We start from the raw sequence: 27,776 nt of genomic DNA on the forward strand, positions 1-27,776 counted from the left end.
CTTCAGTCAGCCACTCAGGAGCTCCGAGTGCATACCTGGTGGGACCCCCGATGCCATGGGCACCCCCTGCACTGCGGCTCGGTTGTCCTGTGGACCGGCCTTCACTGTGATGCCTGATCTCGTACATTTAAGGAGAACTAGCTCAGGGCAGGTCGTTGCTCATCATCTCTCCAGCCCCTTCAACCCTGAGGCTCTTGTTTACCAGTCCTATTATTATGATCCTTTTATGGCCACTCTGCTCTCTGGCTTTCTCTTTCCTTGGTTGGTTTATAGCCAGGGTCTTGGATTTCCCAGGTGGCTTAGTGGTAAAGAATCTGCCTGCCAAGCAGCAGATGTGGGTTTGATCTCTGGGTTGGAAAGATCCCCTGGAGAAGGAAATGGCAACCCACTCCAGTATTTTTGCCTGGAGAATCCCATGGGCAGAGGAGCCTGGTGGGCTATAGTCCATGGGGTGGCACAGAATCAGACATGACTTAGCCACTAAACAGCAGCAACAGCAGCAGCCAAGGTCTTAGAATAACCTGAAGCTGCGAGGCATAGGTGCCAAGGCCCTTGCCCAGGCACAGCACATGTGCTCCTGAGAGGTAGGAAGGTTTCTGTGGTCTTCCTGCTCTTTGTGCTGACAGCATCCTTTCTGCCGGCCCGAGGGGAGCTCTGGGCTTTGATCTCCTCCAGCCTTGATGATGGCCTGGGGACAGTGCAAGACAGACTGAGCGTCACCCTGGACACTGAAGTCTATTCACTCCCTGATTCATCAAGGGCACACTCTGACCTCGAAGGTGTCCTTGCTTTGAAAGTGAAAGTGTTAGTCACTCAGTCGTGTCTGACTCTTTGTGACCCCATAGACTGTAGCCCACCAGTCTCCTCTGTCCATGGAATTCTCCAGACAAGAATACTGGAGTAGGTAGCCATTCCCTTCTCCAGAGGATCTTCTTGACCCAGAGAAAGAACCCAGGTCTCCTGCATTGCAGGCAGACTCTTTATCGTCTGAACCACCAGGGAAGTCCTGTCCTTGCTTTGGGAGGGAGCAAATATATATGGTTAGATGGTATTGCTGACTCAAAGGACATGAGTTTAAGCACACTCCAGGAGATAGTGAAGGACAAGGAAACCTGGCATGCTGCAGTCCATGGTGTCGCAGAGAATCAGATACAACTGAGCAACTGAACTACAACAACAGCAACAAATACATGTGGATGATTACAATCTAGGATACAGGTCAAAGCAGAAGTATGGGCTGCAGGGCCATAAACGAAGGATGTTTGTGTGGTGTGCCCACTGCTCCTAACGTTGTCATCCAGCAGCTCAGTGCCTCACCCCCCTGTTTCACCCTTGCAGTCTATCATTTGTGAAGAAGTCTCAGGTGAGCTCCTTTTGCTTGGGGTATATATTGATCACGTCTTTTGTTCGGGGGATCGGGGCTCAGCCCATGATGAGGCTGCAGCTGGCCGCTGGGCTCCCTTTCGTGTCAGAGGCTCCAGCCCTGGCTGTTTGATGTCTCTGGAGCCATGGTTGTGGTCTGTTTGGAGCTCATGTTACACTTCCTGTGGCTTATGGACTGAGCACTCCAGCACCAGGGAAAGCCCACCCAAGGCTCTCACGATGGCAGCATGAGCTGATGGCCTCCGCTGCTCCAGCCCCACAGAATTTCCAAGGCTCTCACACTGTGCCAGGGGCATCTCCGGGCTGGGGCTCGGGGCATCACTCATTCCCAAGTAGCTTTTACTCTTCTCCATAGAACACAGTTTGGGGACATTTTTCTGTTTTCTTTTCCATAAGGCCAGATGCACATGTCTATGGAGCTGTAGGGATGCTCTGCCTCTTTCACTCTCTGACTGAACTTTTGTCCCATAAAACATTCAGTAGGAGCCCTTTGGTAGGTCTCTCTTCCCATCCCAGCCCTGAGCTGTCTGTGGAAAGGCGCCTGCTCTGAGAGGTGGGGAGGATCATAGCCTTCACCTACAGGGCGGGGTCTGGCTCCTTTTCTCTTCAAGTTGAGCTACTGGACAGTACCCAGGAGAAGAGCTGGGGGGCGATTTATGAAGCTCTCTCTCTCTTCCTGTCTAGCTCCTGTTTCCCTTTAAAATTCCTTGGCTGCCCTCAGCAGGGGCATGTGTTTCTGTTTATCCTGTGGCTCTCAGGACTTAGTGTAGCTCCTACTTCTGAAAAGCTCTGATTAGGAAGCCCTTTCCTCAACTGACAGCTTGCACTGATCACACATGTGCCCACAAACCAGGACAGCATCTCTCTGCAAAGGGGACTGTGCAAATTTTGGCCAAAAGGCCAAAGGAAAAGCAGTGGATAAATTTTTAAAAAATTTAGATTTCCTTTCTGTTATAAAAATAAAGGATACATGTGGTTTATTTGAATGCAAAAAAAAAAAAAAAAGAATACATACAGCAGAAAGCAGTAAAATATAAAGTAAATCCCCCATGCCTCTCCCAACTATAAGGAAACAGTTTCAAGTATATTCTTCCAGAAATATCTTACTTGTGCATAGGCATATATGGATGTATATGTCTGCCCTTTTGTTATTTTTTAAACTTCAAATGAGATCTTAACAGGATACTGTTTGTTCTGTGCTTTACCTATTTTGATTTAATTTTTTTAGAAGCCTTTCCATTATTTTGAGAAACATAGCCTAGCCTGTTGTGAATGGTTGCATTGTGTGCAACAGTAAATTTGGTTGATTTGTTTTCTCCCTTTGGTTGTTTCCAGTTGTTTCTTGTGATGCAATTACTGTACTTTTCCACGCAGCTCTTTTTTTCTTGTCTGAATATGTCCGTAGGGTACATGCTTCGAAGTGGAGCAGCTAGATCAAAGACTATGTGCTTTTTTAATCTTAACAAGCATTGCCAAATGACTTTCCTAAAAAAGGGTAATGCTTTATTTGCACATCTTTACCTTGAAATGTTACTGATCACCTTTTTATGTATTTATTGGTCATTTCTTTTTCTTCCTCTGCTGATTCTGTTTCTTTCTTGGAATGTTTATTTTTCTTCTTGTTGATTTTCAGAACTCTTTAAGGTTAAAGAATTTGATTCTTGGACTGTGCAATGTATTAGAAATATTTTTTCCTAAATAGGCCATTTGAATTTTGATTTTCATTTATGGAATTTTGCTGTCTAGAAGTTGAAATTTGCATGTATCTGGATTTGTCACTTTTGGTCCCTTTTTTGACTTCCAGGTTTTTGTGTCTTACCCACTTTAAACTTGTAATCAAATGATTTAAAATTTCCATTTAGTCATTGAACAGCTTAGAAAACAATGTGGAGAAATTAAGAGGAGGAGCTGAGTTGATGGAGATTCCTGATAACCTGGATTTCATGTTATAAAACTGAGCGTTCAGTTCAAGATAATTATCTGTCTATATATCAATAGCTATTTCTGGTGATTTTCTCTTTCCATTTTTGTCTTGGTGTTTACAGTTGAGTGATGCAGTGGGCAGTGGTGGGGGTAGGGGGTAGGGGGGAGTAACAGTTTGAAAGAAGCTGCAAAGTTGGAAAGGACTTCTAAAATTTGTGGCTGATTGGTCTATACAAAGGAGAGGGCTTTTGAGGATGCCTTAATTTTCTCACCTGTAAAATGGAGATCTCTCCGAGCACAACCATTTTACTTTGCTCACAATTGTGTGGGTCATAACTCAGGAAGTGCATGGCTGGGCAGTTCTCACTAGGGGTTGTAGTCATGAGACTGAGGTTGCTGTCTCGTCAGCTCAGCTGTGCTGGACAGCCAAGCTGCTCACATGACTGGCAGCTGAGCGTAGCCATCAGCTGAGATTGTAGCTGGCGTCAGTGACCAATTTGCATTGGCCAATTGCATGTAGTCCCCTCAGTGTGCTGATTTCAGAATAGACAGACTTCTTGATTGGCAGCTAGCTTCCCTCAGGGCAAGTGTCCCAGAACAATTGGTGGAAACTACAGGGCCTTTTCCGGGATGATCGATTGGTTACAAGAAAGTCAGTAAGGCAGCCCAGAATCAAGAGGAGAGGACGAGACTCTACCTCTCGATTGTAGGAATGTCAAAGAATTTGAACTGTAATTTAAATCTTCCACAGTGTTGCAATACTGACTACTTCTTAAGGTTATTTTGAGGTAACAACTTTTAGAACAACTGCTGACCAATCACTGCTAATTAACAGTAGTGATGATGAGGGTGGTGGTGGTGGTGCTAGTGATGGAGACAAATGATGGGGATGATGGAGATGATGAAGATGATGGAGATGATGGGGATGAAGATGATGGGGATGCTGGAGATGATGAAGATGATGAAGTTGATGGAGATGATGGAGATGAAGATGATGGGGATGCTGGAGATGATGAAGATGATGAAGTTGATGGAGATGATGAAGTTTATGGAGATGATGGAGAAGAAGATGATGGAGATGATGCAGATAATGAAGTTGATGGAGATGATGGAGATGAAGATGATGGGGATAATAGGAATGATGAGAATGATGAAGATGAATAACTACTACCTTTCTGCAAAACATCTTTTACATTGTTAGAAGGTTAAATCTTGGGTGGAATTAATTAGTGGTCTCACCCAATTAATAGGAGAAAAATAACTAGGGCCCATGATTATCATATCCTGGCCATCATACATTCACATTTAAGACTGATTTTCATTTTCCTAGTGCTTACCAGTATTCAAGATTTGAGAACTTCAATACTTTTTCTACTACTGTTGCTCTTTTATATATTGTATTTATCATTTTGTATCTTTCTTTTTTATAATCCATCCTCTGAGATAATAAGAGATGTTATATTACAAATGTAGAAACTCAAACTGTGAGAAAGTACTTCCCAAAGATCACCAAACTTTATAGTAGAGGCTAAATTCCAATCAAAGTCATCTGATCTTGACTGAATCAACTCTATGTTCAGCCACAATTAATAGGCATACAAACTCTAACTGGCTTAAACAAAAGTTGGATGGACACCTGGGTTGGTTGAGTTAGCACCTCAGACTTGTCATCAAAAACTCAAAGATTCTTCCCACTTCTTTTTTTCCAATCATTTCCATTCACAATGCATCAACTTTGCCTGTAGGATGACTCCATTAGGTCACAGGATAGACACAGTGGTTTCTTTTTTCATTGCTGTTTTGGGAGAGAAAGCAAAAACTATTCCCCACCCACCACCATCTCAGCATGGGCCATAGAACTTGGTCTGATTGACTTAGTTTAGCTATCTGGATTGCCAACCCCTGTACCATAAAGGATTGCCCAATAGATTGTCGTAGGTTATCTGTTTTCATCTAGTCACAGTGTATCTGGGGAGCTAGGCTTATCATCCAGTGAAGTGAAGGTGAAAGTTGCTCAGTTCTGTCTGACTCTTTGTGACCCCATGGACTATAGAGTCCATGGAATTCTCCAGGCCATAATACTGGAATGGGTAGCCTTTCCCTTCTCCAGGGGGTCTTCCCAACCCACGGATCGAACCCAGGTCTCCTGCATTGCGGGAGGATTCTCTACCAGCTGAGCCCCCAGGGAAACCCATCCAGTAAGATCCAACAAAGGAGGGTTGTTTACTTGAATACTCCCTAAGTTTTGTTAGGAAGGATAAGAAGAAGAGACATTGGCTCATCAAATAACAGTATTCATTACAGTTTCCTAGACAAACAGTTTTTTCATATACTACATTTCCTCTTGTCAGAGTTTCAGATGGCATTTTGGGAAGCGGGCTAAACTATCTAAAAGTCTTTGCTCAGGGGAGGATTGTATTAATCTTTCTTTCTTGGAAAATAGAAGACAAAGAAATGACATTTTAAAATTTCTAAGAAAATCAGTTTCTGAAAATTGGAACTTTAATCTATGTTGTGCAAAGAATGAAAATATTTTAGACACATGAAGACTGGTGGTGTCTAAGCAGTTTGCAGTTAAAGGCTTAGTACCATTCGGCATTCACATACAGGTTTGATAGTTTACTCCATTATGGTTCTGTGAAAAGACCTGGTTATTTTCAAGTTTTATAAAGAATGAGGTAAAATGCTAATACTCTATCATTGAAAATAGTAATAGGTCAGGAAAGAGAGTTGAGTAAGAAGAAACGAAATTGTCTGTGTCTGTGTTCAGTTCAGTTCAGTCGCTCAGTCATGTCCAACTCTTTGCGACCCCATGAATCGCAGCACGCCAGGCCTCCCTGTCCATCACCAACTCCCAGAGTTCACTCAAACTCATGTCCATCGAGTCAGTGATGCCATCCAGCCATCTCATCCTCTGTTGTCCCTTCTCCTCCTGCCCCCAATCCTTCCTAGCATCAGAGTCTTTTCCAATGAGTCAACTCTTCGCATGAGGTGGCCAAAGTACTGGAGTTTCAGCTTTGGCATCTGTGTTAGACACATACAGTTTTCTCACTGTGAATTGTGTTGGAATTCACTCACTGTGTTAGCATTCTAACTCACTGTGGTAGAACTATTTCTATTTCTAAAATGAGTGGAAACTTGCACACAAATTTCCTGCCTTGCCCCTCTTTTAACATCATTCTCTGTAAATAGCACACTCATTCCTAAGTTCCACCAAGATTCAAGCCACAATCTGATGATCTCTCTGGGACTTCATTTAGCTTTCAAATGAGGAATAATAGGAATGATGAATCTCTATTCGCTATTCAAGAACTTCCCCAGAAACACTGAACCTGTGTCCTCAAATTGTCTCATTATTGGTTGTAAAAACATCACCAAAGATCTCACATAGCTCAAAAGGCTGTAAGTCATTTGTTTAAGGGATTGTTACTAATGACCTAATTATTCTCCTTCATAGGAGAGACTCAAATTAGCTACTATGCTTCATTACAAATGGATTCAATAAGAAGATATTTTAAAAATCTAAACCCTCATGAAATTATTACGTGAACTATAATGAAGCACTGTAATTTCACACCTACATGATTTGCTTATCATTCAGTTTGTGTCTCTAAAACTGATTTCCAAACTTTGACATATGCATTCTAAGAGGTATTTCAGGATAAGTATCTTTCATTTTCACTCAAAGACCACACATAATGTGTCTTATTAAATAGGAAATGAACACAGAGTTCTATAATGTAGAAAATTATTTATAGACTCAGCAAACTCTTTCCCCTGGGAACAGGTGTGAATCCAGCCATGCACACACCATTAGAAAAAAGCCAGAGAGATGCCAGGGGATCTGACAAGTTAATAATAAAAAATAACTGAGGACCCTCCAGGCCACTGAAGGTGATGTGGTCTCCATGTGGGGAAGAAACAGATGATAAAGTGGAAGAGGGGTTTTGGGACACGCCCTTTTCTTTCTCCCACATTGCCTGGGAAAACCAGTACCCATCGTGTTGCTTCTGGAAAGAGACAAGTGCCTGCTGGCCAGTGAATCAGAGGAGCTACCCCGGGAAGGCTTGGATCTTCAGCACTGCTCCAGCTCTCTCTGTTCCATGAAGGGTAGATAATTGAGGGAGTCTTGTGTATTTCTGCAAACACAGAAGTACAAATTATTCTATCAGAGACGACAGCCCACCTAATAGGTTAGGCACAAGTTATGGCCTTGGCATTATCCCCTTCTCCAAAGACCCGTCACCAGCTGAGTTGGTTAATATGCCTAAGCAAACATGAACTCAATGGAATATACATGAGACTTCTTAGGAGGGCAACTGCTGTAAAGGAAAAACAATAATGGAGTCTTACCTGATGAAGCATAATTAGACATAAGATGTTCAATTGTTGTATCATATACTTCCACAAGGTAAAGGAGAATATTGGAAACAGGAGGTAAAATAGGAAGTCATAAACCCAAATGGAAATTCAGAGAATACAGAATATAAAAGTTGAAAAAAGTCTCAGTAAATGGGTTGAATAGCCAAGTGGATTCAGTTAAAGAACCAATTAGTGAGCCAGACAACTATTCAAATACTCTGAAGGCCCGAGGAGCAGACAGAGAGAAGGAAAAAAAAAAAAATAGAAGCTAAGCAAAGTACAGAATAGAGTTATTTGATCAGTGTCCATATGAAAAAAAAAAAAAATCCCAAAAGAAAAGAAAACAATTAATAGAGGAGAGAGAGGAAATATTTGAGAGACTAATGACTGAGAATTTCCCAGGAAAAAAGGGAAAGATATAAGACCTTTTACTAATGGGCTTAATAACTCTAACAGAATAGGAAAGGGTGAGGGGATCAATAGGTTGCAATTAAACTTCATATAAAACAAAGAAAAAAAGGAATTGTCTAAGGGCAGATCATCTAGAAAAGGGTAAGAATTAGACTGATCTCAGACTTTTCAACAACATCATAGAAGGCAAGAAGGCAGAATATTAAACCTAACCATTATTTAGAGTTTGAATATGAAATAAAGATGTCCTCAGACCTGTAGGTCCTTAAAAGGTTTACAAAACACATTTTCTTTGAAGTGTTTTTCAAGGAAATATTTCAGCAATACAAACAATAAGTTCAGGAGGGCAGCATGAGTTATGTGAGAGAGAATTGAAAAAAACTTTAGTAAATTTTACTGTTGATGAGATAGAGAACTTACAAATAAAACAAGAAATGTGTCTTAGTAAATATGAAACTAAAATATGGCCTCAGAACGCGTCCAAGTGTATCCCCTTTGAGGTGGAATGAGAATAGAATGAAGGGGCGGTGGAAGTTTGCTAAGAGACAGCCAGGCGGGCTCATTCCCTACATGACCCAGTGGGAGCCTCTCAGACAACAAATGAATGTTTAATTTCGCACAGAAACCTGTGCACAAATGTTCATAGGAGCTTTATTTATAATAATCCCAAGCTGGGAAGAACATCACAGATGTCCTTCAGTGGGTGAATAGTTGAATAAACTGGTTCAGACAGCGTGGAACACTACGTAGCAATAGAAAGAAATGAACTGTTGGTGTGTGAATCTCCGGGGAACTGTGTTGAATGAAAAAAGCCAATCCCAAAGTTGCATAATTAATGATTCCATCTATATAATATTTTTGAAGTTATAAAATTTGAAAACGGATGTAGTGGTTTCCAGACACTAGAGATGGCAGTCAAGGTGGGAAGTAGCGATGTGGTTATAGCAAAGGGTATTAGGATGCTCGGTACTTTGAATGTGGTGGTGGATACATGAACTTGTGCAAGGGATAAAATTATGTAGAACTGTAGACACGTACACACACACATACACACAAGAGAGGACATCTGAATAAGATCAGTGGATTGCGTCAATGGCAGTTACCTGGTTGTGATATTGTACTATATTTTTGCAAAATGTTACCATTGTCAGAAACTGGGTAAAGGATTCATGGATCTCTCTGTATTCCCTTTCATGATTTTATGTAAATTAAGAAAAAGGAAGACAGGAACAAACAAAGACATAAAACTTAGAAATTAGGAATATTGGTTGTAACAAATCAGAAAACAGCCATAATTATTCAACAGTAATTATGGTAATTCTGAACACATAGGTGAAAGCCACCAATCCCAAAGATTAAATTCCAGAATGGGTTTTTGTACAATTCGGCCAAATGTGTTGTATTGCATTCATTTCTGGAAAAAGAAAAATGGTTGGGATGGGGTGGGGGGTCTGGGGCAGGTTCAAGAAGGAGGGGACATATGTACACGTATGACTGATTAACATTGTTGTACAGCAGAAGACAACACAGTATTGTTAAACAATTATCCTCCAATTAAAAATAAATTAAAAAAAGGAAAAATGTAAAAAAAATTTGAACATAAAGTGCAGTAAAAGGAAAAATTGAGCTAAAAGAGAGTTGGAGTAATAATTATAATATTAGAAAAAATAATAGTATATGTACAATTTGGGGGGCAATAATGTCACAAATTAGAAGTAAGTCAAATTCAATTATAGAAAAACATGAAAAAGCAGGAAGTTTGATGGTAGGTATGCAAGTGTCTTTTAAACTATTTTTCATGGCATAGAATTTTAAATATTCTATATATTTAAAATATTTAATAGTTTTAATAGTAAAAAAACATTTTATAATAAAAAACAAAAATATTGGAGATGATTAAGGTATTAGATAAAAGTTTGGAGCTTTAAATACTTTTATTAGAAAATTAAAATAGAAAAATAAAACAAGCATTTGACAGCAGAAGCTAATAAAAAGATGATAAATCTAAAGAATGAGAAAAATAAAGATAATCAGAAATCAGATAATCAGAAATAAAGATAATCAGAAATCAGATCATCAGAAATCGAGAAAATAGAGAACAAAAATCAGTATCAAAGATGAACAAAGCAAAGGGTTCTTCGAAAAGGTTAATAAGCTAGCAAGACTCTGATAACACTGAACAAAATTAGTCAGAAAAGAACGATACTGGATGCTTGGGGCTGGTGCACTGGGATGACCCAGAGGGACGGTATGGGGAGGGAGGACGGAGGAGGGTTCAGGATGGGGAACACATGTATACCTGTGGCGGATTCATTTCGATATTTGGCAAAACTAATACAATATTGTAAAGTTTAAAAATAAAATGAAATTAAAAAAAATCAGTTAAGAGATGACAAGACAAAAAAAAAAGAAGTAAATGTTTAAATAAAATACAGAATTAAAAGGAGAAATGTCTATGGAGAAAAGTGATTTTAAAATTTATGAACAAACGTTATAATGCATATGAAACCTGTGAGAAACCTGTGATTTCTATAAAAGATGCCGTGTTAATGTTAAACTGCTGCTGCTGCTACTAAGTCACTTCAGTTGTGTCTGACTCTGTGCGACCCCATAGACGGCAGCCCACCAGGCTCCCCCGTCCCTGGGATTCTCCAGGCAAGAAGTGGGTTGCCATTTCCTTCTCCAACGCATGAAGGTGAAAACTGAAAGTGAAGTCGCTCAGTCGTGTCCGACCCTCAGCGACCCCATGGACTGCAGCCTACCAGGCTCCTCCGCCCATGGGATTTTCCAGGCAAGAGTACTGGAGTGGGGTGCCATTGCCTTCTCCGAATGTTAAACTAGACACTAGAAAAAGGAAAACTGAGTAGACTATAAAAATTAAAAGATATTCAACTAGCAATAAAATGCTTCCTTTAACATGGCTCAGTCAGTAAAGAATTTGCCTGCAATTGGGAGACCCAGGTTCAATCCTTGGGTCAGGAAGATCCCCTGGAGAAGAAAAGGGCAATCCACTCCAGTATTCTTGCCTGGAGAGTTCCATGGACAGAGGAGCCTGGCGGGCTACAGTCCATGGCGTTGCAGAGTCGGACACAACTGAGTGACTAACACTTTTCACACTTTCAACGAAAACCTTAGGAGAAGGATGGGGAACCCACAAAAGGAATAAACTGACAATGGATCAGAAGAGATATTTCACAGGAGAAAATCTGGGTGTCTAATAAGCGACTGTAGTGGAGAAACTCAACTTCAAGATGCTACTTGTCATGTATCAGATTGGCTACAATTAGGAAATTGGAAAAGAGAGTCTAGTGTTTCTAACAAGGATGATCTCTTCTCATGTGTACCAGACCCTATACCTGCTCTCTTGATCCAGGATGTGGCTAAGGAAATCTGTGTTTTTTCTCTCTCTTTTTATTATTTTATCCCTTAAAAAAATTTTTTTTTGGATGCATCGTGCAGCACGTGGAATCTTAGTTCCCAGAACCAGGGATGGAACCTTGTCCCTGAAGTAGAAACTTGGATCCCTAACTACTGGACCACCTCTTTTTATTAGTTTAGACTGCATATCACACAGTGAGAAAGTACACACATTGTGAACACACTGCTTGATGAATATTCACAAAATGAACATACCCATCACCACCACCATGGACAAATAAAACCCTTCTAACATGCCAGCGGGCCTCCTGATGCCTCTCCCTGTCATTACTCCACTTCTCTTCAAAGAAGCCACTATCTTGATGTCTAATACCATGGATTAATTTTTCATATTTAAAAATATAAAATAAATAGAATCATAGTACCTCCTCTTTGCCTTTTTGTCTAAGCTTATGTTTTTGAGATTCATCCATATTCTTGCAGATTGTACTAATTTGTTCATCTTCTTTGCAAAAATTCCAATGACTGGATATTCCACGATTAATCCATTCTTCTATTTATGGACATCTGTTTTCCCTCCCAGGTTTTGGCTGTTACAAATAATGTTGTCTGATCATACATACAGTCGGTCTTCATTATTAGTGGATTTTGAATTTGTGCGTTTGTCTACTTATGGAAATTTACTTGTAACCCCCAAATCAATACCTGCAGAGTTCTCCCTGTTATTCAAGGACATGCCCAGAGTGGCTAAAATTTTGAGTCACTTGATGGGCATGACTCCAGCTGAGGTTGAACAAGGCAGCACTCCGCTTCTGGGTTATAGTTGTCATACTGTAGAGACATCCCCCTTTTGCTGACTTTTTAGTGCCATGTTTTTCACATCTTTGTGCTTTTTCTTGGTGATTTTGCTGTTCAAATGGCTACCTCACCAGCAGAGTGATGAAGTGCTGTCTGATGCTCCTAAAGGCAGGAAAGCTGTAATGTGCCTTACAGAGAGCATGTGTATTTGGTGAGCTTTGCTCAGGCATGAGTTATAGTGCTCTGTATGGGACTAGTGTTCATGAATCAACAGTATATATTAAGTAAGGTTTTTAAAAACAGGAACACACATAAAACAAGATTATACATTGATCATGAAAGTGTGCTCAGTTGCGTCTGATTCTTTGTGATTGTGGACTGTAGCCCACCAGGCTCCTTTTGTACATGGGATTCTCCAGGCAGGAATACTGGAGTGGGTTGCTGTGCCATCTTCCAGGGGATCTTCCTGACTCAGGAATTGAACCCATGTCTCCTGTGTCTCCTGCATTGCAGGCAGATTCTTTACCCACTGAGCCACCTGGGAAGCCCATGATAATGTAACCAAAGGCTGACAGGAGGCTAATGCTGCATTTCCTCTGAGAGCAGTGGTTCAGCATCTGCCAATTTAGTGCTCATAGTGACTGTAGAAGGCAATGGCACCCCATTCCAGCACTCTTGGCTGGGAAATCCCATGGATGGAGGAGCCTGGTGGGCTGCAGTCCATGGGGTTGGCTAAGAGTCGGACACGACTGAGAGACTTCACTTTTACCTTTCACTTTCATGCACTGGTGGAGGAAATGGCAACCCACTCCAGTATTCTTGCCTGGAGAATCCCAGGGACAGGGGAGCCTGGTGGACTGCCATCTATGGGGTTGCACAGAGTCGGACACAACCGAAGTGACTTAGCAGCAGCAGCAGCAGCAGTGACTGTAGAAATGACTACTATGAATTAACACAAGTCCTAAATATATACTCATGAAATGTACGTATTCCTAAGAGTTGTGGTGCTGGGTCATGTGATTGACGTATTTCATCATTAGTACATCTGTCAATGAGATTTGAAAGGCCCTGCATTCGTGTGCACTCCCACCAGCAGTATAGGAGAGGACTAGTAGTCTTCACGGGGTTCCTGGGTGTCACGTGCGCATGTGTGTGCTCAGTCATGTCTGATTCTCTCAGTTGGGTCTCACGCTGGAGTCTACTGTGCATTTTCCTGATGATTGATGTTGTTGTACATCTTTTCATAAAGTACTCATTGGCCATTTAGATCCCCTCTTTTGTGAAGTATCTTTTCCAGTCTTTAACCAAAATGGGGTTGTCTGTCTCTTTCTTGTCTTGTGGGAGTCCTGTTTATAGTCAGAAAGCAGTTTTTTGTTGGTTGTATGTATTACAAATAACTTCTTCCACTTTGTGGCTTATCATTTCATTCTCTCAATGGTTTTGTTTTTTGATGAATGTAAGTTCTTAATATTTATAGTCAAATTTCTTACTTGTTTTCTTTATAGCTTGTACTTTTTATACCCAGTTTGAGAGATCTTTGTTTACTGCAAAGTCATAAAGATATTATCCTATTCAGACATACCTCAGAGACATCGCAGGTTTACTGTTATGGTCTAGAACCAAACCTGCAATATTTCTGAGAGAGTCCTTAAAAAAAAAAAAAAAAACGCTAGGAATAAAACCACTATATGACCCAGCAGTCCCATTACTAGGCATCTACCCTGAGGAAACCAAAATTGAAAAAGACACATGTACCCCAGTGTTCACTGCAACTCTATTTACAATAGCTAGAGCATGGAAACAACCTAGATGTCCATCGACAGATGAATGGGTAAAGAAGCTGTGGTGTATATATATGCACAATGGAATACTACTCAGCCACAAAAAGGAACACATTTGAGTCAGTTCTGATGAGGGAGATGAAACTAGAGCCTATCGTACAGAGTGAAGTAAGTCAGAAAGAGAAATATAAATATCATAATCTAATGCATATATATGGAATCTAGAAAGATGGTACTGATGAATTTATTTTCAGGGCAGCAATGGAGAAACAGACCTAGAGAACAGACTAATGGACACAGTGAGATTTGGGGAGGGAGAGGGTGAGAAGTATAGAGAGAGTCTAGGAACTTACAATACCTTAGGTAAAATAGATAGCCAATGGGAATTTACTGTTGAGGGAACTCAAACAGGGGCTCTGTATCAACCCAGAGGGGTGGGATTGGGGGGGAGATGGGAGGGAGGTTTAGGAGGGAGGGGACATGGGTGTATCTATGGCTTATTCTTATTGATGTTTGACAGAAAACAACAAAATTCTATAAAGCAATTGTCCTTCAATTAAAAATAAATAGATTTTTTTTTAAAAGAAAAGATAATGGTGCTGATAGACTTGCTTGACACAGGGTTGCCATAAACCTTCAATTTGCAAAAAAAAAAAAAAAAAAAAAAAGGCATTATCTGTGAAGTAAAATAAAATGAAGCATAATAAAGCAAGATATGCCTGAATTATTTTCTAGCAGTTTTATTCCTTTTTCGCATTTTGATCTGTAGTCCACCTGAAATTGATGTTTGCTTGGTGTGAGCCAATAATCATGAATTAGCTTTTTTTCCCTATAGTGTGTGCGTGCTATAGCTTTTTTTCCCTATAGTGTGTGCGTGCTAAGTTGCTTTAGTTGTGTCCACTTCTTTGCAACACTATGGACTGTAGACCACCAGACTCCTCTGTCTTTGGGATTCTCTAGGCAAGAATACTGGAGTGGGTTGTCGTGCCCCCCTCTGAGGGATCTTCCCAACTCCAGAACTGAACCCAGATCTCTTATGTCTCCTGCATTGACAGGCAGGCTCTCTACCACTAGCACAGCCTGGGAAGCCCATTCATATAGTGATATTAATCCAGCTGACCTGAGTATATTGAATAGGCTGTCCTTTACCCATTACACTGTATTTCTTATGCCTTCATGACATATTTCCATTCTTTTGTCTGCAACCTGTTTGTATCCTTGTATCTAATGATGTATGTCTTATAAACAACATAGAATTGGATTTTGATTTTTTCTTATTCTCGTCTAAAATCTTTGACTTTTATTTATTTTTTTTAATATAAATTTATTTATTTTAATTGGAGGTTAATTACTTTACAATATTGTATTGGTTTTGCCATACATCAACATGAATCCACCACAGGTATACACGTGTTCCCCATCCTGAACCCCCCTCCCTCCTCCCTCCCTGTACCATCCCTCTGGGTCGTCCCAGTGCACCAGCCCCAAGCATCCAGTATCATGCATCAAACCTGGACTGGCGATTCGTTTCATATATGATATTATACAAGTTTCAATGCCATTCTCCCAAATCATCCCACCCTCTCCCTCCCCCACAGAGTCCAAAAGACTGTTCTATACATCAGTGTCTCTTTTGCTGTCTCGCATACAGGGTTATCATTGCCATCTTTCTAAAGTCCATATATATGCATTAGTATACTGTATTGGTGTTTTTCTTTCTGGCTTACTTCACTCTGTATAATAGGCTCCAGTTTCATCCACCTCATTAGAACTGACTTTTAAATACAGTATTTATCTATTTATATTTAATGTAATTCCTAACATATTAGGGATAAATAGTTCTATTTTTCCATCTTCCCTATCTATATCACATTCATTCCTATCTTTACTGCTTTCATTAAAACCAATACTTTAGTATATTTTAATTTTAAAGCTCTCACATATTGGCTTGTTAGTTATATATTCTTTAAATCTCTCTGCTTTATGATTACCATAAGGAGTTCAATATGAATCCATGAGTTTTAAAAATTTAATACATTGAGCACTTTACTACTTTCTGGAAACTCAAGGACCTGAAACTATTTTAATGCCTTTCATTCCCTCTTTGTCATGTATTTTAAGTCTTCATATATTTTAGATCACAAAAGAAATTATTGCTTTTTTTTTTATATCAACAGTCACTTAAATTTAGCCACATATTTACTCTTCCATTTTTTTCATTCCTTTATGCATGTCCTCGGAGAAGGCAATGGCACCCCACTCCAGTACTCTTGCCTGGAAAATCCCATGGACGGAGGAGCCTGGTAGGCTGCAGTCCATGGGGTCGCTGAGGGTCGGACATGACTGAGAGACTTCACTTTCCCTTTTCACTTTCATGCATTGGAGAAGGAAATGGCAACCCACTCCAGTGTTCTTGCCTGGAGAATCCCAGGGACGGGGGAGCCTGGTGGGCTACCGTCTATGGGGTCACACAGAGTCGGACACGACTGAAGTGACTTAGCAGTAGCAGCAGCATGCATGTCCTTGGGCTTTCTAGGTGGCTCAGTGATAAAGAATCACCAGCTAATGCAGAAGTTGTGGGTTCAGTCCCTGCGTTGGGAAGATTCCCTGGAGAAGAAAATGGCAACCAACTCTAGTATTCTTGCCTGGAAAATCCCACGGGTAGAGGAGCCTGGCAGACTATAGTCCATGGGGTCACAAAAGATCTGGACATGACTTAGCAACTAAATAACAATAACAATGCATGACCTTGCTTCCAGCTGCCATCATTTCCTTTATTGTGCATATACTGCAAGGAATTCTTTCCATTTTTATTTATTTGAGGATACCTTTTTTACCTTTTATTTTTGAATGAAATTAAAATAATCATATAATTTATAGGATGTTACCTTTTTCCCACTGTTTTTAAGATGTTGCTTTATCACCTCCTGGCATACACCATTTCTGTCACCCATATTATTGCTTCCTTGAAGTGAATGTCTTTTTTTCCCTCTAGCTGTCTTTAAGAGATTTGATCTGTCTTTGTTGTTCAGCAGTTTCACTAAGATGAACCTGGGTGTGTTTTTAAGTTTGCTTTTTCCTTCCTTGAGATTGTATCTGAATGTGTAGTTTGATGCCCCTTGTCAATTACCTGAAAATTCTCATCAATAGCTCTTCTAATATATAGGTTCTGTCTCATTTTTCTTACTTACTTTTGGATTCATCGTTTATAGGTACAGGCTTTAAAATAATGATGATCCATATATTTAGGAAGATAGAGGAGATGGTGGATAATTTCAGAAGAGAACTGAAATGTATAAAAAAAAATGTCAACATAAATTATATAACTGATAAAGCAACTGACATTTAGAACACAATAAATAAATTGAATAGCAGATTAGACACAGTAGAAGGAAGGATTAATAAATGGAAGATAGTTGTATAGAAAGTGTTCAGTCTGAAGCTGAATGGATGATGAAAAATATGTTTTCATTTAAAATTTTGGGCTTTTGGCTTTCCATTAAAATCAAAATTTTTGTGAACATTGAGTCTATATTCCTCATAGCTTTATCTGGTCTGAGCTGGTGAAAGGGCTCCCTGTAAAGGGATATGTCCTTCCTACTAGCAAGAGTTCACATCTCTCTTACTGCATTGTTACTGAGGCTGAGTATCTGTTGTTATGGTTTATATTACCCTTGCACTGCTTCACTCATTTATGTTACCTGGATGGACATAGGTTGGTAAGGGAAAAGGTGGGGGAGGGACAATCTAGGCAGATGAAGTTCAGTTCAGTTCAGTCACTCAGTCGTGTCCGACTCTTTGCGACCCCATGAACTGCAGCATGCCAGGCCTCCCTGTCCATCACCAACTCCCAGAGTCCACCCAGACCCATGTCCGTTGAGTAGGTGATGCCATCCAGCCATCTCATCCCCTGTCGTCCCCTTCTCCTTCTGCCCCCAAGCCTTCCCAGCGTTAGGGTCTTTTCCAATGAATCAACTCTTTACATGAGGTGGCCAAAGTACTGGAGTTTCAGCTTCAGTATCAGTCCTTCCAATGAACACCCAGGACTGATCTCCTTTAGGATGGACTGGTTGAATCTTCTTATAGTCCAAGGCAGATGAAGTAGCACATGAAAAAGTACTTGCCCTGAGGGAGTTGGGCAAGTCTAGGGACTCAAATGAAGGCAGAAAGACAAGAGGACAAACGTGAGTAGGGTTGCTGTATTGAACCACTGAGTCTTGAAAAGTATTTAGGATCTTGGATATCCTTACAGACCAAGTAGCTAAGAAGGACTATACTTATTTCACTGGTACTTGATGGTATACAAATTTGGCCCCTCTGAATCTTCTGGTTGAAATAATCCATCATTATGTAAAAGCAAGTTGTTCACTCTAACTTTTTAGCCAGGTGGAAAAGTTATTGGTTTGGTATGAAGAAACAGCACTGAATTAATCTTTATGCCTTTGTTTCTTCTCTGCCTTATAGCTGCAAGTGTCCGCTGCTTGGAAAAGTGTGGGAAGCTGACTTGGAAGCTTGTCGGTTGCTTATCCAGAGCTTGCAGCTCCAGGAGGCCAGGGGCAGCCTGTTTGCAGATGAGAGACAGACGGATGACTTAGGGGGAGGTACTTATACAATGGCTCTGGCCACCCCGCTGAGGTCCCACCTTGAAGATGAAAGGAAGAACCCTTTGCAAGCCTTTGAAGAGTGGATGGTGCACCTGACCCCCTCGCCTCACTGTGCTAGCAGGGAACAGAAAGAGGTCTGTCCATCCTCATAGGATTAAGGATTCTTACTCTGAGGGGGGCTTTGGGACCACATTCCAAGTGAGAGCAGTGAATACTGGGTGGGCTTCCCACTGAACCACCCAAACGCTTTAAAGTTTTAACAACTCCTGAACATGATTTCAAAATGATGTAGAATTTTTATAGAAGCTGTTTAATATATAGGAGAATGAAAAAAAACTTTTGGCATATTTAGTTCTATTTTTATTCTAATTTCATGGCTCTAGTCAGAATATATAAACTAATATATAATTACTGTATATATATAGCCCACACTCTATATGTCATATATAACATGTAGCTGTTGTCTGTATACATATTATATATGTCATCTATGATATTTAATGGAGATGGCAATGGCACCCCACTCCAGCACTCTTGCCTGGAAAATCCCATGGACGGAGGAGCCTGGTAGGCTGCAGTCCATGGGGCCGCTAAGAGTTGGACATGACCGAGTGACTTCACTTTCAGTTTTCACTTTCATGCACTGGAGAAGGAAATGGCAACCCACTCCACTGTTCTTGCCTTGAGAACCCCAGGGAATGGGGAGCCTGGTGGGCTGCCGTCTATGGACACAACTGAAGTGACTTTGCAGTAGCAGCATGATATTTAATTCTATATTTAGAATACATATCCTACAATTTATTCATTAGAATCAAATATATGTATATATTCCATTAACTGTTTTTGCCAAAGCAAGATCATAATGAATGTTAGAATTTGCTCTTTTCATTTAAAAAACTTAAGATATGGCCTGTGATATATGCATTAAAAATTAAAGTGTAGATTTATTCATTGTTTTACCCCAGGGCTGACCTAGATTCACAGAGATCTGAGTTCCCCACCCCTCCCCTCCCTGCTTCATCTCTCTTTTCTCTCCCTTCTCCTTGCTCACTTTCCCTTCTAGCTTTAATAAGATCCTTTCAGCAAAAAGACTCTAGGAATTTCTTTCCAGGTTCAGTGCCATGACAGGAGGCTTCAGAGCACTTTTCTGGCCAGATTCCCAGGTGTTCTGAATATTAAAAGAAAATAAAACCTTGGTGAAACTGGAGGAGGGGCTTCCCAGGTGGTGTAGTAATAAAGAATCCACCTGCCAGTGCAGGAGATACAAGAGACATGGGTTTGATCCCTGGGTGGGGAAGATCCCCCAGAGGAGGAAACGGCAATCCACTCCAGTATTCTTGCCTGGAAAATTCCATGGGCAAAGGAGCCTGGCAAGCTGCAGTCCATGGGGTCACAAAGAGTTGGACATGACTGAGTGACTGAGCACGCACACCCAAATCTGGAGGAACATGTCATTCCACGTCCATGGCTCACAGTTGACATTAGATGTGCCCCCTCCCTGGGTCTTTGCCACTACTCACCAGGGAACATGTCCATGTGGGTACCCCACTCCTGTCCTGTCTGCAGGACCCTGGTCTTTAAGAGCACACACCCTCTGATGACCTGTGCTTACAGTCAACACCTTCTGGACTTGCCTGGATAATTGATACTCGATCATATATTTTCATTGAGCAACCTTATGAGAAACAAGCTGCTGTCATTCTCTGGAATCCTGCTGGCCTCATACAAGGAGCCTCTACACTGAGCTGTGGATGATCTCAACTCCTTTGTTAGCTGAGGCCCTGCTGGTGGAATCCCCTGAAAAGCCTGGCTGCCTCGCTTTTGGTTAGCATTGTTGAAAACTTGTGGCCTGTCTCAGTGGGCCAGCTTCGAAGAATATTCTGATGCAAGGGGCACGCTGTGTGGTCATCTCCAGTTCTGTGTCCTTCGTGTTCCCTGTACTGTCCCTGCATTGCTTTCTGGGGTTTGGTCAGAGAGGAAGGTGGGCATCTTTGGAATGCTTGAGCTTCCTTTCTGGAAAGGACAAAATTATAGAAACAGAAAACTGAGCAGTTGTTGCCGGGTACTGGTGTGGAGGGGTGGGGATGAGGGGTTGGTGGGGGTGGGGGAGGGGCATCTGTCACAAACAGCAACATGAAAGAGCTGCGGGTGGGGCGGTAGTGAGAGAACTACTCCGTATCTTGATTGTAGCAGGGGCTATGTAACTGTGTGCGCGCGTACATGCTAAGTCACTTCGATCATGTCTGGCTCTTTGCAATGCTATGGGCTGTAGCCCTCCAGGCTCCTCTGTCCGTGGGATCCTCCAGGCAAGCATACTGGAGTGGGTGTTCATGCCCTCCTCCAGGGGATCTTCCCAACATAGGGATTGAACTGCATCTCTTACATCTCCTGCACTGGTAGGCAGGTTCTTTACCACTTGCGTCACCTGGGAAGTCTCTGCATAACTGAGTGCCTACATCTAAATTTATAATTTTACACCAAAATTTTTACTGCATGTAATGTTACAAAAGTGACTGTAATTTTAAAAATGATATCTCCCTGTTTTAAAAGTGAGGCTCTAGCTGTTCGATTTGCTTGTGTTTGTCTCAAGGCTATCAGAAGGCAGTACAGCAGATGAGCAGAGCCAAGGCCACTGGGCTGTATCCAGACTGCGTTTCCTCATCTATTAAAAAACAAAACAAAAAATGAGGACAATGAAAAATATCTCATGAAAGAAGATTGTGAAGATTTAAATAAAATAATGCATCTAAACGTGAATGATACACACATGTGGTGGCAGTTTAGTTACTAAGTCGCATCTGACTCTTTGAGACCCCATGGACTGTAGCCCACCAGGCTCCTCTGTCCATGGGATTCTCCAGGCAAGAATGCTGGAGTGGGTAGCCATTCCCTTCTCCAGGGGATCTCCTGACCCAGGGATTGAACCTGTGTCTCCTGCATTGCAGGCAGATTCTTTACCATCTGAGCCAGCAGGGAAGCCCTGACACATACACAGTACAGGCTTAACTCATAATCGTGTGTGTGTTTATCACTCTTTATGGCAGTCACAACAATCTCTAAGACCTTTATAAAATAGTATACCCTGCTTCTTTTATTGACAGAAAAGAGAGCAATGAATCCGTGGAAGATATTCAAGTAAAGAAAGGTTTAGTAAAGGGACAGTCTTGTTTGTGTTTGGATGAAGGATTCTAAGCTACTGAAAGTATGAACAATAACCAAGGGTCTCATTCGGAGGAAGGTGCTTTTGTTTCCCTGCCTTGGTTTCCAGGGACTCATTGGATTCTGGCTCCTCGTGTATTTATCCTGAGGCCATGGTGTCTGTTTGCTTTGCAGCACTGAGTTGCTTTTGCTGTGGAACTCCCTGCTGGGTCTGGCCACCCCGCACTGGTTTCTCTCTCGAAACCTGGTGCCCTGAAGGCAGTCAATTACTTTCTAACCTAAATCTTCCATGAAAAATTGCCAACTTCTTCTGGAGGTCCACAGGGAGATGGATTTTCAAAGCCTTCCCTGTGCTTATCTGCCCCACGTGGGTACATGCATTTTGGTTGCACCGGTTCTCACAAGTACTTTGTCATTAATTAGAGATTTTGCTGTGTTTAGGGTCCCACGGGGCTTCTCAGCACCATTTCCCCCATTTACAACTGGGCCCATTAAGGCATAGTAATTTGCTGTGGGCTTTGTTACCTAGGAAGTTGGCCACAGGGCGAAGGGCCAATTTTCACTTGCGCTTCCTCAATGGTAAGAGCCCTCTTCTTTTTCAGCTTCATTACAGCTCTGCTGCAAGCATGGCCTCAGCCTCTGGAAACAATCAGCTGCTGCTGGCCCTGCTTTATAGACATTACAGAAATTGCATGGGGGCCAGACAGAAGCTGGGGAAATCAGTGAGCCAGCTTCCTCCACTCTGAAGTTGCTCTTTTGTACTTGGTGTTCTGGCCATTATACCTGCGTAATTCTCTCTTTCCTGTCTGCAGCCTGTCCTGCTGGGGTGCTTTCTGTTTTTACTACAAAGTGGGCTTCCCTCCCGCCAAGTTCCCCTGGACAGCATCACTCTCCCTGCCTTTTGCCTCCAGCTGCTTCCTTTCCCAGCCAGGAGCTGCTCAAAGAGGCTCAAAGAGGCTAAAAAAGGCCCAGCAGCTTTGAGCATCTCACACAGGATTTGAGTAGCCAGGGTGTTAAGACGTCTGCAGTAAAGGGCATTAGCAGTAAGATACAGGGTAATTTTATGTTGTTGGTTTCTGTTTTGTGATTGAAGTCTAGTTGGCTTACAGTTTTCGTTATTATTTTTGTGGTTCTGGTTTAGTGTCCAAGTTGTAGCCGACTCTTTGCGACCCCATGGACTGTAGCCTGCTAGCTCCTCTGTCCATGGGATTTCCCAGGCAAGAAAAGTGGAGTGGGTTGCCATGCCCTTCTCCAGGGGATCTTCCCGACCCACAGATTGAACCCAGCAGGTCTCTTGCATTGCAGTGGATTCTTCGCCATCTAACCCACCAGGGAAGCCCTTTAGTTATTATATAGGTCTCCAAAAATGATTGCCAATGTCTCCCAATTTCATTTTATTCCATTTCACATGAAAGGAAAGCTGAAAAAAACCAATATGTGGTGAAGAAGTGTGTCCTCACCATCTTAAACTGATTTATAATTCTAGAAACATCTGTAGTGGTTGAAGGGCTTACTCTCCAGTCCTGGCAGATACAGTTTTGCTTCTCTCTCTTTCCCATCACTTCCTGGCTCCCCTGAGCAGGGCAGCAGCCTCACCAGTGAAGCAGGGTAAAAAGAGCAGGGCCTGAACTACATGTCCTCTTTTTTTTTGTATTTTTAATTGGAGGATAATTGCTTTACAATGTTGTAAAGTAGTGTATGGTTTATGCCATGTATCACCATGAATCAGCCGTAAGTATACATATGTCTCCTCCCTCTTTGAACCTCCCTCCCACCCCATCTCACCCCTCGACGTTGTCCCAGAGCACCAGGTTGAGCTCCCTGTGTTATACAGCAACTTTCCACTGGCTCTCTACTTTACACATGGTAATGTATATGTTTCAGTGCTACTCTCTCAATTTGTCTCACCCTCTCCTGCCTCCACTGTGTCAAGTGTGTTCTCTATGTCAGTGTCTCTATTCCTGCCCTGCAAGTAGGTTCAGCAGTACCATCTTTCTAGATCCCATATATATGCATTAGTATACAATATTTGTCTTTCTCTTTTGACTTACTTTGTATAACAGGCTCTAGCATCCACCTCACTAGAACAGACTCAAATGCATTCTTTTTTATGTAACAGTCCATTGTATATATGTACAACTTCTTTATCCATTCACTTGTTAATGGACATGCTCTTGGTAGCTCATCTAACTTGAAATTTGTGAGACAATCCCCAGGATAGAATGCCCACTTAATCATTAGCTGCTTTTTCTCTTTCTGTCTAAGGCCTTTGAGGAGAAAGCAGAAAACTTGGGCATGAAAAGAAATTCCATCCTTTCTACAATTTAAGATTTTGTGTTGCAAACCCAACCTCCTTACCCCAAGAGGAGAGCAGTAGAAGCAATTAGGTTGCCATGGGGATTGGTAATTGATTGATTGATTTAAAAGCCAGAGAATTGTAAAAAATGATGTATGTGCATTGAAATTTTTTTTTTAAGTTTATCTTCTAATTTTTACTACTTATGAGACCAAGGCTTGGCACACGTTTGTACAGGTTTTCCTGACTGGCTTTTCCCATGGCTCTTCTTGCAGAAACCTCACCAATAATGCATCATCAACAAATTTCCAGTTTGTGTTTCTTTAAAGAGGCCTGGAAATTTCTAGAACACTTACAAAACAGTCCTCAGTCCCTCCCTGCTTAAATATTATTGAGTTTTCCCAAAGTTTTCAACATGGTTTAGATGGGCACAGGAACCCCTCTTCTTTCCCATTAATATTTCATTGCTTTACATACTATTTATTTAAATTTTGTAATTAGAATTTTTTTTTTTTTTACTTTACGATATTGTATTGGTTTTGTGTAATTAGAATTTTAAGTACAGCTGGCACCGAAAGGTTTAGAAAAAACTCCGTCAGTAGGATGGGAAGTTGGCAGGCTCACCAGCACTACCCTGGCCCTGGCTGGCCCCTGGCTTTGGGGGAGGGCGATGAGCTCCAGACACCTGTCTGGTGGGAGGAGGGGGCTTCTAGGCCACCATTTAACTGGTTCCTGCCACTTCTCTCAGTTAATTGATGTTATCGGCCTGCCAGCCTCCTGCCCAAGGACAGGAAGTGGATGCCTCTGATCTGCCTGCTCTCCCTGCTTTTGGAAAATTACGGAACCACTCTCTTTGCTCCAGGGCCTAACTGTGGCGCCTCTTCTACTAATTAAAAATAGTTCTGTGCTTCTGAGGAAAACTACCTCGAGGCCTTCGGAGCCTCCTTCACCTTGGAAATTCCTTGTCGCTCACTGATGAACACTTGAGGGGTTGAGAGAGGCTGGTCACAGGCTGGGTGGAGAGGACTGTTAAACTTGTGACACAGTTTCCATGGAGAGACGGAGAGATTTTGAATCCAGGCTTTTACATCTCTGGAAAGTGCACTAATACTCTGTTCATCTCATTGTTGCATAACTCACAGAAAAACATTTAGAAATTCAAAACAATTTTAATCCAAGATGAACACGAATGGAAGCTGGCATTTGAGTCTGGGCTCCTTGTAGTTCAGTACTTCTTAGCAACAGGCGGCTGGCAGGCTTCCCACGTGACGCAGTTGGTAAAGAATCCACCTGCCAGTGCAGGAGACGCAGGTTTGATTCCCCGGTTGGGAAGATCCCCTGGAGTAGGAAATGGCAACCCACTCCAGTATTCTTACCTGGGAAATCCCATGGACAGAGGAGCCTGGAAGGTTACAGTCCATGGGGTCCCAAAGAGTTGGACACGACCAAGCACGCACGCTTTGCCAACAAAGGTCCGTCTAGTCGAGGCTATGGTTTTTCCTGTGGTCATGGATGGATGTGAGAGTTGGACTGTGAAGAAAGCTGAGCGCTGAAGAATTGATACTTTTGAACTGTGGTGTTGAAGACTCTTGAGAGTCCCTTGGACTGCAAGGAGATCCAACCAGTCCATTCTGAAGGAGATCAGCCCTGGGATTTCTTTGGAAGGAATGATGCTAAAGCTGAAACTCCAGTACTTTGGCCACCTCATGCGAAGAGTTGACTCATTGGAAGACTCTGATGCTGGGAGGGATTGGGGGCAGGAGGAGAAGGGGACGGCAGAGGATGAGATGGCTGGATGGCATCACTGACTCGATGGACGTGAGTCTGAGTGAACTCCGGGAGTTGGTGATGGACAGGGAGGCCTGGCGTGCTGCGATTCATGGGGTCGCAAAGAGTTGGACACGACTGAGTGACTGAACTGAACTGAACTGGAGCACGCACGCGCACACACACACACACACGCAGGACACATCCCCTGAAAGGCAATCCCCCTAGAGGTGTTCGGTCTTCATTTTTTCATGCAAAAGGAACTTAGGGTTTATGTGGCTATCACCAGAATCTGAAGTCTTGTGTTAAACGGATTGTTTAGGTATTCACTGATGCTATCAATCTCCTTTACAAATAGATTTTTTCCTCCAAAGTTTCCAGTACAGTTTGGCCTTAGGCAACATTGGTGTGTCAAAGGAAGCAGACCAATTTCCCTCACGTGATCATGGACTAGGAAATATGGCTTTCTAAAGCTTGCCTTTCATGTGAACTAGAAACCACAGGCCAATGAACATACATGACTTACCAGGCCATTTCTTCTTTCAGCCATATCTTTTGTTCTATTAATGGTTCTATTTAGAACTCATTTCTTAGTGTCTTCTTTGAAATAAGCATGCAGATTTGTCATTTCGTTGTTTTAGTCACTAAGTCATATCTGACTCTTTTGTGATCCTGTAGACTATAGCCCACCAGGCTCCTCTGTCCCTGGGATTCTCCAGGCAAGAATACTGGAGTGGGTTGCCATTTCTTCTCCAGGGGATATTCCCCCAACTCAGTGTGCAGATACTTGAAGACAAATAATTGACTTGTTCTGACCTAAAGACATCTAAACATTTCAGATGCTTTCTTTACCACCAACAACATCTGGATGCTTTTAAAAGGAATACCCACTTACTCAGGGTGTAACCATATAATCTGAATGTTTGGATGAATACATGTATCTTATGGGGCAGTAACGATGTACCATTAGCGTCACACCGTGTGCCTCTCTGCTTGTTGGCATTACATAATGACTGCAGAACTCAGCCTTTATGTGAAAACCTGAATGCTTACAAAATCTATTTCAAATAGATTGTTAAAGATATCCTTTGTGGTATTGGACAGGAGTTTGAGGTAAATATTCTTTACATGGACAATAGAAAAAGGAAAACCATATAGCATTTCTGGAATGTATTTGCCAAGCTTGTATTTTGGAAAACAGCCCAAAGGAACATATTTAAGGCTGTGACTTTAATACTGAACTAAGGAAATGCTTTAATGCATCAGCTAAGCTCATGGATGGTGGTAATCACATCTGGTTTACCTCAAGCTATAGGAGAGGGAATGAAACTTAAGAACGGAACACACATCATGAGGCTCAAGATGCATTTTTGGTTTGTAAGGGTGCATGTGTGCAGTGCAGGATTTTTAATTGATTTTGAAACATCAATACTGCTGTGGCTCAACAGTCCGTGAATGCAGGTTGCTCTGTCGCCCGTCCTTTCTTTGTGACATAGCCTGTGACTTTCACTGCAGGAATTAGATATTTTTATGGATAGGTCCCTATTGCTGTTGCCTTATTACATGGCCAAGGAAAGTAGGGATCTGAGTAGGCTGGTAGGGCAGAGAGGGGGCTGTCCAAGTCAGAGACCTTCCCTGTTAACACAGATCCTGGCCACTAACTGTGGGAAATATTGATGGCTAATTTTTTCTTTTTTTTTTTTAAATTGAAGTATAGTTGATTTAAAATGTTTCAGTTAATAGGTAACACTATGATGGACGTGAGTCTGAGTGAACTGCGGGAGTTGGTGATGGACAGGGAGGCCTGGCGTGCTGCGATTCATGGGGTCACAAAGAGTCAGATACAACTGAGCGACTGAACTGAACTGTGTGTAAAACAGATGGCTAGTGGGAAGATGCTGAATAGCACGGGGA

At 41.8% G+C, this 27,776-nt stretch overlaps 1 protein-coding gene across 3 annotated transcripts in view; it reads left to right on the forward strand.

Moving 5' to 3' along the window:
• Window positions 1–27,776, forward strand: part of DISC1 (DISC1 scaffold protein) — a 412,213-nt gene that overhangs the window by 357,288 nt on the left and 27,149 nt on the right. For 2 of the 3 annotated variants that reach the window (XM_025284501.2, XM_044942012.1), the window contains exon 11: window positions 18,501–18,774. In XM_025284501.2, the coding sequence (XP_025140286.2) occupies window positions 18,501–18,774 (274 nt within the window). Of the gene's footprint in view, window positions 1–18,500; window positions 18,775–27,776 lie in introns of those variants that run through there. The other variant, XR_003109008.2, reaches the window with a different exon arrangement.

The sequence above is a fragment of the Bubalus bubalis genome, chromosome 4, assembly GCF_019923935.1.
Source record: "Bubalus bubalis isolate 160015118507 breed Murrah chromosome 4, NDDB_SH_1, whole genome shotgun sequence".
Classification (NCBI taxonomy): domain Eukaryota; kingdom Metazoa; phylum Chordata; class Mammalia; order Artiodactyla; family Bovidae; genus Bubalus; species Bubalus bubalis.